Source organism: Amphiura filiformis, chromosome 18, assembly GCF_039555335.1.
Source record: "Amphiura filiformis chromosome 18, Afil_fr2py, whole genome shotgun sequence".
Classification (NCBI taxonomy): domain Eukaryota; kingdom Metazoa; phylum Echinodermata; class Ophiuroidea; order Amphilepidida; family Amphiuridae; genus Amphiura; species Amphiura filiformis.
Genome location: NC_092645.1, coordinates 26,087,822 through 26,103,955, shown reverse-complemented (window position 1 = coordinate 26,103,955; position 16,134 = coordinate 26,087,822). Strand labels below are relative to the sequence as shown.

Here is a 16,134-nt window from a genome sequence, read left to right as displayed (position 1 = left end):
TTATTTTTCACACAGCGACGTTAACTAGTCATATCCCCATACTGTTAACGTAGGGCTATTTGTAAAGGTCACGCGTCAATGGGAAAGAGCACTGTGTATTGTGTATAGGAAAACGGACAGTAACTGCAGTATGACCAGAATATAAAATGAATTTGAGGGCGTTTTCCTCAGCAAATGTTATAATATGACTTTAACCGACATCAGGTTTAAGAATGTTATGAGGGACAAATCCAAAGTCAGAGTACATATTCTTGATCCAATAGATTAAAAGTAAACATATCAGAATTAGATTAATAATCTTAAATCATCCTTATAAAAAACAACCCCATGTTGATTTTTTTTTTGCTTAGTCTAAGATTAGTGTCTAAATTTAATATAAAACTATAAATCCAAAATTAAGATTAAAACAAGCGGTATTATAATAGTGGTAAGCTTGCGTAACAGGTTTAATAAATCATTCAAAAATAGCAATTCCTGCAGATCTCTTAGTATTTCCTTTATTTCAGTGATGTTAAATGTATGTGATCACTTGTTCAGATCATTAATCTAAATTAATTTTACCGACCTAAGATTGTCATAAGGGATAAATCCCAACTAGGATTAGCAGTTATTAAACAAACAGGATTTGCTGTCACGTCTCAAAATTTAAAGGAAATGCAAAAGGTGCATACATAAATGTTGTACTTTATTTATATTTCTACCTTGCGTGCATGTAATACATATTTTATGTTAAATGAATTCGTAAGATTCGGTTCACGGGTGTTGAAACCAAAGGTCACGATGTGCACTCATGGAATAATCGACGAACTTCGAATAATGGTCTCCTTTTCAAAATCAATGAACCGATAACCATTAACCTTTCAGAGAAAGGTTGGTAACTAATAATAATATTACTATGGAAGTTGTACATTTTACACATTTCCGAAAAATTAAATGCAAGTAAAGAAGCTATTAATTTCAGGAATATCTTACAATTGTTTATTAAATAAGCTTTAAAAAATATTTTTAAAGAAAGTTTTTTCAAATATATAAATTCATTCTGTATAATGAAAAATATTATCAATTCAGTAATTACCAAAAAAATTTGTTACACTGATTTCTACGACGAAAGTGGCAAAAAAAACCGAATTATTGTTCTTGGGTAAAAAAAAAAAAAAAAAACATGAAAAGAAAAGTGTCTATACCATTCATTAATATTGGCTCACATCTTCCGATTTCCTTTATGAATTTGTATAAAACCCAATTATCACTCATTGATTTTTAAATTGCTCACTGAATTAAAACCTAAATATTACTCACCGAAAAAGATTTTTGATTTCTTCGGGACTGACAGTTTTGTAGAGAAACATGGAATTGGTTAAATTACTGTATTATTACATGATAGTTACTGTTTTCCAAACCGAATCCAATGAAAAATGAAAATATTACAGAAGGTTACATAGTAAATGCTTTAGAATTATGTTAAAACAAAGTTATAAATAGCTTAATTCCGCTTCTGATTTTTTGAAAACATTTTGTAACGGTAAATTAAACCTTTTAAATAATGCCTATTTCAGCCAACTTCCTCCACCTGGCAACCCCTAAAAACTAAACTGAGCCATGGCAACGTCGAGTAGAACAGGATCAGATGAGGAAGTAGAAGATGATAAAACAAAAAGAAGAAAACTGGATCTGGGTAAGATGTCATTTGATTATTGACAATAATTATGCAGGCTAATGTGACCAAAATAAAGAATTTAATTACGCAAACGTGTTGTCTCGTAGTCGTAGCTTTATAACTCGGCTTTTGGCGCATGATATGTTTCATAGATGTGGCGTGGGAAAAAACCAAACAAACCAAAAATCCAGCGCAATCGTGCGTAAATCTACATTTCCTGATAAACCATGATCGAAAACTACCCTGTTAAATCATGGAGGTATATAAATAAATGGAGAATGATCGCCAGAATGTTAATCTCCTAAGTGGAGATTATCCCGTTACCTCTATTCAATGAGTCACCAAACTTCAATTGACCAGCCACTTCAGCCAAGCTATTGATCTCCACGATGGTTATGAGCCTCTACCATGGTTCATTGATTGTCACTCCCAAAATTTCCTCATAGGAATTGACCCTACATTGACCCGTACCGGAAGCCTTGTAAAAGAGACTGTATAATGACGTCAGCTAGTCAATCAGCTAGTTCAAAGTCACCAGTTTTGATAGCTTATAGTTTCAATGTATGATCGTGCGAAAACCCGAAGAAATTCGGATGTTCTGTTCTCAAGTTATGAAACTGTTTTCTACACTAGTTGTGCCGTAACTTGACAAATATACTTAGTTTTCATGTTCATATATTAAGCTTTTAAGGGGGTCTGAGGGAGTTAAAATATAGTGCAAATGAAAACAAGACGTTTTTACCTTCCGATTGTGAAAAAATTATGTTGGGCCAATTTGGGCCATTTGAGTTACGAGCGAGCAAAATTTACCGGAAGTACTTCGGAATTCAAGCAAAAGTGATGATCAGACAATCTTTTCTAGAGAGAAATTGATATACGGAATGTATAGGCCCTACATACTTTGTTTAAACAGTTTCTCATAGTTTCGTGTATGATAACCGTGATTTTGGTTGAAGCTTCGGGTCAAATTGATTGAGTGCCATGACGGATGACATGTTATTGTTTTTAAACTTTTAATTCTGTATTGTCATGAAATCGTATAGGCCGCCTAAATCATCATCATTAAACTTCTCATTGTATAATAAATAATTATCAGTATTTAGGCCTAAATGATTATTAATATTATTAGGAGGCTATCATTTTCTTTGGAGGGAGGGGTTGCAAATATACGGGGGGTCATAACTTTTTGGAAAAAAGTCATAATTCAATTTTTCATGACCAAAATGTAGGGAGTCACAAGATGACAACAGATAAGGTGTTTCTTTTTTCAAAAAGACTGATTTCTTGATGCAATTTAATTTTTAGCGAAAATGGGATTTTGATATCAAAATTTTATGAAACATGAGCACTTTCCAATAAGTAAAAACTTCATTTTACCCCATTGAAATCAATGGCCAGTGAAACAGACTTCACAATGTAATCAGCTTAGCATAATCAATATAAACCTGAAATTGCCTATTCAACAATAATTGGTCATAACCAACGTAGTACAAAAGAGGCTTGGCTGGATCATTCTCCATTTATTTATATACCTCCATGGTTAAATATTATAGATTTTTTTTCAAACAATCCTGGATCTTTTAACCCTAATTCATGACCTGGCAACATTGGCATATCATAAAAGTGATATGGACTAATACGTGTTACCAGGAGGGCAAAAAAACAGTCAATCGCTTAAAAATTGTCCAAAAAATGCCAGTTTCCAACAATTAAAACCATTTTTATATTGGTAATTGGTAATTAATCAGTAAAACATCAAAACGATTAAATAGACAGAATGTAATTCTTTTGAATATTTTATAACATATGTTGAAAGACATTTCGTGCGATATGAACGACATTTCTAAGGGTGTCAAAGAGCATAATTATTCATGAGAATGGGTGGCAACAAGTTAAACATTCAAAAACGCCACTATACACATTCACCATACAAATAAGCCTTTCTTTTCTTTAGGTATGGTTATCAAGGTGTCTGACTGTGACATACATGATGTGGTATATAAAGCGCAACTTGAAATGACCACCTACATCACCTCTTCCATCGACTTGGTCTAAAACCTTTGGATGTTGAGAATGCAGAGCGGAGAGCAGACACCAGAGATTTTCAACTACAGTCAATTCAAGTTTTACATTTCTGGCGACAATCCAACGGAGAGAAAGCTACGAGAAAGGCAATTATTAATGCCTTGATAGAGTGCAGCTTAATCGAAGCCAAAGAGATGCTAGTGAGAAAATGGACTTCCTGTCCTTCAGGTACACACCTTTACGATTAAATTAACTGTGTAAAATGTGCTGTATTGTGAAAATAAATGAGTAAAATGAAGGAACACACCTTTTAAGGGTAGACGAGGTATTGTTGGTCGAAGCAACCTAACAATCGATTTTCCATTATCTAGATCAATATATTATTGAAATTTAACACCTTGATGTTTTGCAAAAGTTCATTCTACAAATCGTATACTTTGCAAACTTGCTTAATTTATTTTTACAAAAGTGTTGTTGTTTCAGCCCTCTTTACAACGTAACTCAAGAACCGCAGCACCTATAAAAGTATATCTGTGATATTTTAATTCTTCTGCACGCTCGCTATGAATTGAGCAATGCAGTTTTTGCCAAAGCTCACTACCATTCATAAGATACTGTGAACTACCAAATCACAACAGTTTAAAATAATTAATAACCTTAATGTAATTCATTTATACCAAGTTACCAAAATAGGTTTCAGTTCTGTAAAATGAATGAATTACCACGCTGTTGTAATGTTTCTGTTAAAGTATGTAGCCAAAACACACGTCAGTAAACACATGGGCTATTAAACGACGACGTGTGTGATGTGCAAAGTAAAATCTATAACAGAATGTGTTGTAATCACCTATTTAGTGTTCTTGCATTCTCATTATTATTATATCGTAATGCGCCCTATTTTCGCCTTCACGCGTCACTTCGAATTGGTATGTAGATTCATTGAGTTACAGCAAACATTTCTATTATGCATGTGCACTGTCAGATCCTAATTTTGTTCTCATTATAAATATCACCCCTTTATTATATTTTTGTCAGAGTTTGGAAACCAAAATGCGTCACTATCAGGAGATATACCTCAACGAGACTTATTATACCCTCACCCGGGAACCTCCGGCCATCTTATACCATCCAGAGCACCATATCCAGTATGTCCCACGCAACAAGTGCCGTCTAATAGTAATACAAGCTCGTACTATGGACGTCAAGTTGATTTTACCAATGAATACACGAGTAAGTTCTTCAATTTCATTTAACCGAAAAGAGGACCCTAGTTAGTAATAATTCCTTCATTTAGAATTCTTTTAGACTCATCTGATCTGCATTTAGATTAAAACATTTTAAAAGCCTATTCAGTGATTTGCCGATCTGGACGATTGTAAAAATTATCAAAATTCAGATTTTGGTAGCTTTGTCATTGTCACTGATGTGCTAACATAACCTGCTAGTGGTTCAGCCGAAAGCCGTGTATTTAAGACAAAATAAGGCATTTACATGAATCTGTGATTTTTTTTTTAAAACTTGCGCTGGGATCACTGAAAAGGACTTCAAGATGTACAATGTTAAAGCTTTTGAAGGAATTCAACGCCAATCATATGCCCCTAGACGATCACCGTGAACCAGCTACTAACAATACAGTCATGGTGATTCGACTTTCTACCCAGATAGACTAGAGACTAATTATGTAAAAAAGTGATTGTGCTTTCTGAATTCCGGTTTCTTTATACAGTCAAGTACAATGTATGTGGATTGAAATAATGAAAATAATGAAAATTAATGTTTTTAATTAATTTATTTTTTTCCAGATTATCATTCATCAATTGCAAGAAACACAGCGACGACACCCACCACCTCTAGATACCCTAGATATCAACACCCTTTGGTACCACACACAAGCCAATATTTCCATACACACCAGATTCATCCTATCGGACAATCCTCATTTTTACCAAACACCCAGCTATCAACTACGTCATATACGACAGGATTCCAGCAACCAGTAGCTGATTTCCCACGAACACATTTCAGTTCGAGTGAACTAATGCCCTCAATTGCCCAGACATCAACATTCCGTACCTCACAACGCATGCATCAGGGACCTGATATAGACTACTATTCAACAACCCCGTCATCTGGTAAGTGAATATAATCTGGCACAAGTCTACACTAAGACTAATAATGGAGCTAAATTAAACTTCTTTAAAGCCCTTCCAAATGATGAATTTTTATTTGAAATATTGTTGTAGTATGTCTGTCATGAGCTTCATATTTACTTTGGTACTAATTGATGAGCCTTGCAATAGCCATTGCCAGTGTAGATAAACTTTCAGAATATTTGAATCTCTAATCCAATGTTATCACTGAACCATTTGTGGTTTCCATGCTCTCCTTAAGGGTAGTGTAGGTATTGTTGATTTTCATCATCTAAATCAATATATTAATAAAAATAACACTTTGATGTTTTGCAAAAGTTCATTCTACAAATCATATACTTTGAAAACTTGCTTCATTTATTGTTGTTAATGAGTTATGTACGTAAAAGTATTGTTGTTTCAGCCCTCTTTACAACATACATGTAACTCAAGAACCACAGGAGATAAACAAGTATATCTGTGATATTTGAATCTTCTACACACTCGCTATGAAATAATCAATGCAATTTTTACCAAAGCTATTTGCAAGATGCTGTGAACTACCAAATCGCAACAGTTTAAAATAGTTGCTAACCTTACACTTTCTATAAGATAAATAATGTTTAAAAGATTTGAGTTGTGTATCATTTGGATATTTTCTTTTCAATGTCAAGCCATGAAATATAATTAATGTGATTAAAATGTACTTCTTTCCAGATCCACAATCAACATGGATCATTAACCAAGCCTACTCAGGACCTCATCGTCATTTGCAGCCAAACCAACCACCACAACCAGCCCCTCACTTACCACAGATACATCATACCTCGCAATTACATTCTCACAATTACTCCTCCCCTCAATCCTCATTTCAAAATAGACAAATATCAACAGGTTGTGCAAAGGGATTACAACAACCAATGCCTCAATTTCATCATCAAGCACGTCACGTTACAGGTGAAGGAGTTCCTTCATATCCCGTACAATCTTCTTCATCGTTTGATCTGTCAAATGTATCTCATCGCGTAGAGTCTGATTATCCACCAGTACGCCAGGTTCCCGAAGAGCAACTTGGGGCACATGCATCATCATCTTGTAAGTCACGATTGTTTGGTTTTTAATAAATAGCTAAATCATGTAACATGGTTTTGTTAAATTGGCTGTATACTGGAAAATGTATATTCAGTATGATAAGAAGTTGTATTGTAGGAGTCTTTTTCTTTGCCACATTGTCCAATGCTCCTGGGGTAGACAGATTGAGAGGAATAATGGTGTGCACATGTCTACATGTTATATTGACGTTTCTTTAAAATGTTGATAACTTCTTGCTTAAGCGTGACAATGATGGCACAGCAAAGCGGAAAAAGTAAATGTTGAATCCCTAGTGAGTCCCTGACCACTTACTCGTTAATGCAGAGAACTTCTGCTTCTTTCCCATTCTCTCTATGGATCTCTCACTTACTCGACACCCTTTCACTTCCCTTCTGTTCTTAGGTTACCATCACCCGTTAGGAAGAAACACAACATTGCAACAGCAAGCACATGTTATACCACCAACACGTGGACCGGGTTCACAAGGTTTTCGTCAGAACTCACCTCAGACGATCCCTGCTCAGCATACTCATCAGTCACAATCATTATCGTCTTCTCGAGTAGAGACATCACCTACAACTTCATCACGGCAACAAGGTGAAATAATCAATATTTTTTGTATATAAAACAGGTGCATCTCTAAATTGCTTAGATTACATCCAGCACTGGCGGAATTGATTTTAATTGCAATATTAAATTGGGCTTATATTTTTATTTGGAGTGTGTTGAGGTGACTAGAACAGTGTTACTTTGAGAATATTTCACTAAATAGAGGAGGCTTAGAGGAATTTCTTTCTCTGTCGATCTATATTGATCTATATTTTGTGCTCGAAACATGAGTTGGAACAAGCTCAGTTGTGTTGGATAAAGTTTAAACTTTACATCTCCTATGCATGTCTCATGTAAGGCTCTATTTTTTGTTATCCTATCGCAAGTGTCTTTTTAAAAACATTTCCTGTTAGTTATTAATAAGAAAGTAGGAATGACAGAACTCTGGATGCCAGTTCTGTTGCCATTTTTGTCAAAGATTGTAATGATTTGATGACGCCATAAAACTTGACAAATAGATGAATAAAAAATAGTTCACATTGGTATAACCCAAATATCCGGTATTTAATACAGGGTGTATCAAAATGATTGGTACCGGGATATGTGACATTTTCAAAAATATATAAAAAATAAAAAATTGCTTATTAATATAGTTTTTGTACTATAAATAGAAAGGGGCATATGTTAACTTATTGATCTAATAATCTGACGATAATAGGTTGATGCATCTAGAAGCTATTGTCATTAAACAAAGATTGTCATAATCATAGTTTTACTTACACAACACAAGATGAATAGGTTCACTGCTTGAACTAGTTATTGCGTACATGCTCTCAATCAATATCTCATTTCAGTCTATATAACATAAAATTGATTTACACGTACTTTTAGAAAGATAGTTCTTGAAGTTCCTGCCTTACGACTATGGCAGTGTGAGGTGAAGCCCCATCTTGAATGAACTTAACACCTGGGATGGGCCCATTCTGTAACTGCCCATATCAAATTTTGAAACATTGTAAGTTATAGCAATTTGCATGGGATACTCCTTGCTCTCGGAAACTGTGTTCTAAATCTTCCCTGCACTTCTCCAATGCTTCGTGTAAACCACGCTGAAGTGTGGAATACTGTGGAGCCATTAACTCTTACCAGGTCTAACCTAACACTGTCTATAGTCTATAACCATTCTGCCACACCATCTACTTAGTAATCTCAATGCATCTTATACTACAATTTATATTACCGTCCTAAAAGGCATTACTCTTAACCAATAAATATTGATTAGATCATATATACCATTATGAATGAAGAAATAGGCAAGGAAAAAATAAAACATGTCCAAAATGTTCAACATATCATTTTCACTTAAAAGGTGTTTGTAGTAAAATAGAGCTTTGAAAATGGTGCGCTACTGATCCACCGTTGCGATGAAACGTGTAAAAACACCTACTTTTCTTTAGAATCATGTAACTTCTGAATGGAATGTGCTATCTTAATGATCTAAAATTCTTAGAGAATATAAAACTATTATAATTTCAAATATTAAAACAATTAACCCCAAATTGGTACAAAAATTGTAGAAAAAATCCTGCAATAATGAGAAGTCGTCGGTACTAATCATTTTGATGCACCCTGTAGTCCCCACGTTTCATTTAGTATGAAATATCGTATGCTTCGTGATAAAATATCAGTTATCATGAGTAAATTACTATGAATAAAAAGTTAGGTATTCATTTCCTGGTGCGACGTCAGAACTTTTTCTAATATTTGAACTTGCAAAGATTTAAATAACTAATTATTGATATCAATGAAGATTGCTCCAAATGCAAAACATTAGCGTATTTTCGAGAAGGATTACAGATTATTATATGTTTTGGTTCTGATGCCGAATGTTTTTTCAAAGTGAACTTGCGATAATATTTTGTCCGATTTATCTTACATTTGCTTTTCTTGCTTTCTTACTTATAAAACATGCAATTCTAGTGCTAAATGTTTCGTTTGTTTTCTCATTACCTACAGTGTATACATCACCAGTATTCAACTTGGCAGAGTGCAAGACAGAGTTGGTCACATACTACCGCCATGAAATGAGAAGAGTGCAATTGTTGCCATGGTGTGACGAGTCAAGAGATATGAACGACATTTATGTCACTTTGAAGTTGCAAAATAGGTCTGGAAAAGGAACAACATCGCTGTCAAATAACGAAGCTCTTGTGTGTATCAAATCTTCACATGGCGAACCAGAAACACGGATACTACTTAAGGGAGTAGCTGGCAGTGGAAAGTCAACTTTGTTAGCCAAATTGGCCTACACTTGGGCAGAACAAAAGAATGGCTCTCCACTCTCCAACTTTGAATTGTTATTCATATTAAGTTTACGTGAAGTTAGAAATATTAGCTTGATTGATGAATTGTTCGAGCAAATCTTTGAAAGCAACACAAAAGTGTCCAAAGATGGTCTGGAAGAATATATTGAATCCCATCCGCAGTCAATCCTTCTTCTACTGGATGGCTTCGATGAGTATTCGGCCAGTGATCTTTCTAACCCAGTTGGGAGCTTGCAAGAAATTCTCATTTTCAAATCTTTCCGGGATTGTTACACAATCTTGTCAACTCGACCTCACAAGGATTTGCAAAATCATCAATCAAGCTACGTATTAGTAGATGTGCTAGGATTTTCCCGCAAAAATGTGGAATTGTATATGAAAAGATTCTTCAGTGGTAACATAGGGGAAGTCAGAGCGCTCAAAGAAAAAATTGAAGAATCTGAAAGACTAATCTTTTTGTCAAAGATACCAGTAATCTTAATGTTGATGTGTCTACTTTGGGAAGATGAGAAAAGATTACCAGACACTCAAACAGAATTGTACCAAGAATTTGTTCTCTTTTTATGGAGGAAATATTGCAAAAGGTGGTGTAAAACTGTGGATTTCAGAAACATCATCGATGGCGAGTTCGGACAATTTATTTTAGGAATAGGTCAGGTTGCCTTGGATGGCTTATGTTCAGAAAATAATATCAAGCAGGAAAAGCTTGTATTTACTGATAACGACTTTGGTAATTCGTTTCAGTTGGGGTGTGAAACAGGTCTACTTAGCAGAGAACGCTTAAGATCTAGGTTAAGTAGGCACAGTACCGTAACATTTCTTCATAAATCCTTTCAAGAATTCTGTGCAGCAAAGTACTGGGCTAGTTTGTATACCACAGATACCGATAAGTTCAGTCAGATTCTGAGTCGATTGAAACCATGGACCGTTTTAATGGGCAACTTTGAATTTGCGAAATTTTGTTGTGGATTAGTCAAAAGAGGCGGGGTAAGTTCTATCATACAACATGCAATATCTCTTTATCGACGTCACTCTCATCCAAAAGACATTTGCGTAGGCTATAACAAACCCGACGATGGCAAGAAGAATGTAGTAAACATATTGACCTTGTTGTATGAAAATGACAAGACCACTAGTGATTGTGATTCAAATGTTGACAGTTTTAATCCAAAATCATCTGTCAGTCAGCAGTGCCAAGACAAATCCATCAGTAGGACAGAGTGTTCAATGGACCCACCGAGGAAAGATTGCGAAATTGTAAATAGGCACACGAGTGGTGTATTGAAGTCTTCACTGACTCAAACATTCAAATTAATATTTCCTGATGATGGATTCACAATAGCTGTAGCTAATAAATATCCTAAAGCAATATCAATATTTCACAATTTTGTTAGGTCTGAATTAGGATTATCAATACTATCAACAGTGAAATCTATTAGCTTTGATAATCCACATTTATCACCAGTTGTTGTTGGTGATACACTAAGATGTATGTCAATTGTCTCGTACGTGACATTTAAGATTATAGAAGTTGACAACAATACCAAATCTGACTTGGGTGATCCAATACAGTCAGCGGTTAAGTCGATCAACTTTGTGAACCCACATTTATCTGCATCTTTTACTGCTGAAATACTAAGATGTATGGCCAATGTTGTGGACGTAAAGTTTGAGTTTTCAGAAGTTGACAACAATGGAAATTCTGACTTAGGAGACCCAATACAGTCAGCAGTCAAGTCGATTAGCTTTGTTAATCCACATTTATCTGCGTGTTTTATTTCTGATATGCTAACATATATATCAGATGTTCAGGACGTAAATATTACAGTTTCAGAATTTGACCACATTGATCAAGTTGGAGTAATGTTGACTGATAAACTCGGTAAACTGCTTTACAAACTATCAAAGTTTGAAATACAAATTATATGTGACATCAGACTTAACGTCAATGTCCCGCTGCATCACTTATTCAGTTTCACACACAGGTGTAATTATACACATATTAGGTTAGAAAAGGTTAGTTTTGCCGTTTTTAATATGAATAAACTATTGTCCGGCTCGACCAATCTCAGATTGTTTGTCCTAAAGGACATCTCAATAACTCTGGATGATATGGATTCGCCTGTAGATGAAATAAACGATAACCTCATTGAATACTTGTCAATAGAATACATTGCTGATTGTAACAGCAACGATGTCCACTACAACAAGGATATGACTGAACCGATGATGTATACATTGAAAGTGGGACGATTTTCCCTATCAAAGTCAATAGCAAGCGCGTTTTTTACTCAAATTATTAATTCTCGCATACAGGTAATTGCATGTGCGAATAATCTGAGAAAAGAACACATCAAAACATTGAGTGAATACCTTTCCAAAGCATCTAACCTGCAAATGTTGAATTTGTCACAGAATAATGTAGGAATGGCAATAGGACCTCTAGCGAAGCAACTGCAGTATTGTACTAAATTAACTAGCTTGAATTTATCTAATGCTCGGCTGGAGGAAGAACATATTAAAATACTGAGTGAATTTCTTCCCAAGGTATCCAACCTGCAAAACCTGAATGTGTCTGCGAATACTGTTGGAATGGCAATAGAGTGCCTAGCACAGCAACTGCAGCACTGCGCTAAATTAACAAGCTTGAATTTATCTGATACCCAGCTGAAGGAAGAACATATTACAATACTGAGTGAATTTCTTCACAAGATATCCAACCTGCAAGAACTGAATGTGTCCAAAAATACCGTTGGAATGGCAATAGAGTCTCTAGCTCAGCAACTGCAGTATTGCACCAAATTAACCAGCTTGAATTTACATTATACTCAGCTGCAGAAAGAACATATTAAAATACTGAATGAGTTTCTTCCCAAGGTAACCAACCTGCAAGAACTGAATGTGTCTGAGAATATTGTTGGATTGGCAATAGAGTCTCTAGCACAGCAACTGCAGTATTGCACCAAATTGACCAGCTTGAATTTACGTTATACTCAGCTGCAGAAAGAACATATTAAAATACTGAGTGAATTTCTTCACAAGGTATCCAACCTGCAAGAACTGAATGTGTCAATGAATAATGTAGGAATGGCAATAGTACCTCTAGCACAGGAACTACAGTTTTGTCCCATGTTGAGTAAATTAAACTTACATTATGCACATATTACAGACGAGGGTGTTATTGAACTATCACAGAGGTTTGTTTTAATGCCCAATCTGACTCACCTTGATTTCTGGTCTACAACATGTTTTGGAAACCATGCTGTTGATGCTTTGTTCAAACACATTCACCATTTAACAAAGCTTCAGTACTTGGTTTTTGCTAGCTATCTTGGCAATAGGTGTAGTGATCGTGTTAAGGATTGTCTTGCTGCAATAGGAAAGAGCACAATATATGACTATATTGAAATGAACCACGAAGATGTGCAATTAGTGCAGAATGCAGCAAGGAAATATCTATAGGAATTTAGTTTCCCGGATTGAAAGAAAATTCATATCAGCAATCATTGCAGTAACAAGCATTGCAGTAACACAATTAAAGTCAATTGCACGATGATATAATACGGTATCCTTTAATGAAAGGTGCCCAATTAAGAGTGTATATTAGGGATGTTTTATGTGAACAACATGAAGTGACAATGACTTGATATTTTGTACCCTAATGTTATATTCTCACTTATCTGACCTTGGTAAAACATTGATCAACTTCGAAATAATATGTGTATAATTATGGCGTGTAAAGTGAATATCTTAGTTATTAAAACCGCTTACTTTCTGGCAAAATACTCGACATACTCAGACTCGGATAATTTGCATATATAATGTATGTGTACAAAAAAGTAGTTGCGATCATCATATCGCTGATAATATCTATAACATACTAATGCTAATATCAGTGTCACTTTAACTACATATGATAAAACATACTGTAGTCGTGCAACATATTTGCTGCATTATGAAACCAATATTCACAAAATCTATTATCAATAACATCCCACTTTTCACCTCTTGCCGAATATGTGTAGCTGATGGTATGTGGGGTAACTGTTTGATATATCTTGTCATCTGTAAAGAGATTACTCATCAGGCGCAAAACGCCCCTTATTTAATCTTCTGTGCTACTTATGCATATAACTTCAAGAAAAGTTGTGCATATTTGACTTGACTTTAACGTAATGTATTATAAATCCTCTTATAGGTGGCTATTAGACGTTTAGTATTTGCCAGGCTGCATAGGAAGCGCAACACGTGACGTACGAGGCTGGCGAAGATACTGGGCTGACAGCCCCATTCAAAATACACGGTTAGTAATTACAAATGGAAAATTAACATACTTGCAGTGGGGTACTTTGTCGTACCCCGACGGTTTTAGAGTAAGATAATTTTGCTTTGACACCACATAACAAATTTAAAATTGTTTGTGACGATTTCATGATTATGTGTTAATCCAATGGCGACCTCAAAATTGGCGATATCGCTTCCATCACCGCCTGGTATTTGCGATGGTGTTTGTCTGTCTAATATAAATAACAGTAATGTATAACTCGAGCTTGATTACTCGATGTATACAAAACGCAATGATACCACAGTGGTCATATTTTCAATGGCTAGATACTAATAATGAAAAGATTCAATTCCATTTGCTCGATTGCTTATGAGACCGTGCATATTTCCGTTATGATAGCTTTAAGGGGTACTACACCCTCGATAAATTTTGTCTATTTTGCATTTTTCTCAAAAACTAATAACACAGTGGCAGGAATCTAATTACTAAACTGGAATATCAGTGACCCACGACAAGCGGTTCGTTTTTTATGATAAGAAATAGGCCTAAGGTACCGCTGGGATGTACCTCATATCATATCATATAATACTGAACCGCTTGTCTTGAGTCACCGAAATTTCAGTGTAGTAATTGGATTCTTTGCCCCAATAATATACATAACTTTTGTTACCAGTGTGTTATTCTTTTTTGAGAAAAATGAAAAAATAGTCACAAATTTATCGCAGGGGTGTAGTACCCCCTTAAGAATTGTTGATTGAGCGTTATTTATAATATTTATTTATTTATATTGTCCAGTTCTAATAGCGTTACGTTTTTACGATTTAATGATATAGCGATATTAATATAATAATTTGTTGTCTGCCTCTGATAACATTGTATTTATTTATATTCGTGTGCTGGTAGTGTTGTATAATCTCAGCCTACTTCCGATAGTATTATGTTTATTTGCACTATCGCGCTGATGGTATTCAATATAATTTAGCTGTCTACTTCTGACAGCATTGCCCTTATTTGTATTCGTGTGCTGGCAGTGTTGTATATATTTTCTGCCTGATTCTGATATTTATTTGCACCCAGGGCTAGTGCTGATGGTATTCACTATATTTGCTGCTTACTTCAGACAGTATTATATTTATTTGCACTATAGTGCTGATGGTATTCAATATATTAGCTGTCTACTTCTGATAATATTGTATTTATTTGTATTCGTGTGCTGGCAGTGTTGTATATATTTTCTGCCTGCTTCTGATGGTATTCACTATATTTGCTACACTTGTGTGCTGATGGAATTTAATATATTTGCTGTCTACTTATTATAATATTGTATAATATATTTGTAACCGTGTGTTGGTAGTGTTGTATATAATTGATGCCTACTTCTAATTGTATTATACTTATTTGCACTATAGTGCTGATGGTATTCAATATATTTGGTGTCTACTGCTGACAGCATGGTTTAAGAAGATATGATTGTGTTGTTTATATTTGTTGTAAACTGTTTATAGTATGTATTGTATTTATTGGATATCTACTACTATAAATATAGTATATATTTTATTTATTGATTATCTTGAGCCACCCTCCCCTAAATGTTAATGCTTTCTGCAGCTATGGACTGATGTTTTAATATACATTCTTAAACACTTGAGAACGTTCCTGCAATCTTATTTGTTCTTACCCGTGTGATATGATACGATATCACACGGGTAAGCGCGTGTGCATCGGCGCGATACGCGCTCGCTATTTGAAACAATCGGAGGCGCACTGCAACAACGGGACTGATCGATTTTAAGCCCTAGGTAATTTCTTGTAAAATGCAGAATTTAAATATTTGAATTAAAGTGTTTAAGAATGAGAATAAAGGTATTGTTTTAGCCGCTGTCGTGCATCTATCGTCTCATATAACACGGGCGACATCATTATTTTTGGCGTAAAACAACTGGGCTCCGCCTCGTTGTTTTACTTAAAATAATGATGTCGCCCGTGTTATATGAGACGATAGATGCACTCCAGCGGCTAAAAACAATACCTTTATTCTCTAAGTCAATGACATTATTTTTAGAAACTTTGTCA

At 34.9% G+C, this 16,134-nt stretch overlaps 1 protein-coding gene across 1 annotated transcript in view; it reads left to right on the top strand.

Annotated features, from left to right (window-relative positions):
* LOC140140048 (uncharacterized) overlaps positions 1-14,436 on the top strand; it is an 83,893-nt gene extending 69,457 nt beyond the window's left edge. Inside the window, exons 6-8 of the mRNA XM_072161860.1 lie at positions 6,529-6,906; positions 7,306-7,500; positions 9,469-14,436. Coding sequence (XP_072017961.1) covers positions 6,529-6,906; positions 7,306-7,500; positions 9,469-13,238 — 4,343 coding nt within the window. The 3' untranslated portion in view covers positions 13,239-14,436. The remainder of the gene's footprint in view (positions 1-6,528; positions 6,907-7,305; positions 7,501-9,468) is intronic.
* Positions 14,437-16,134: the final 1,698 nt, after the last annotated feature.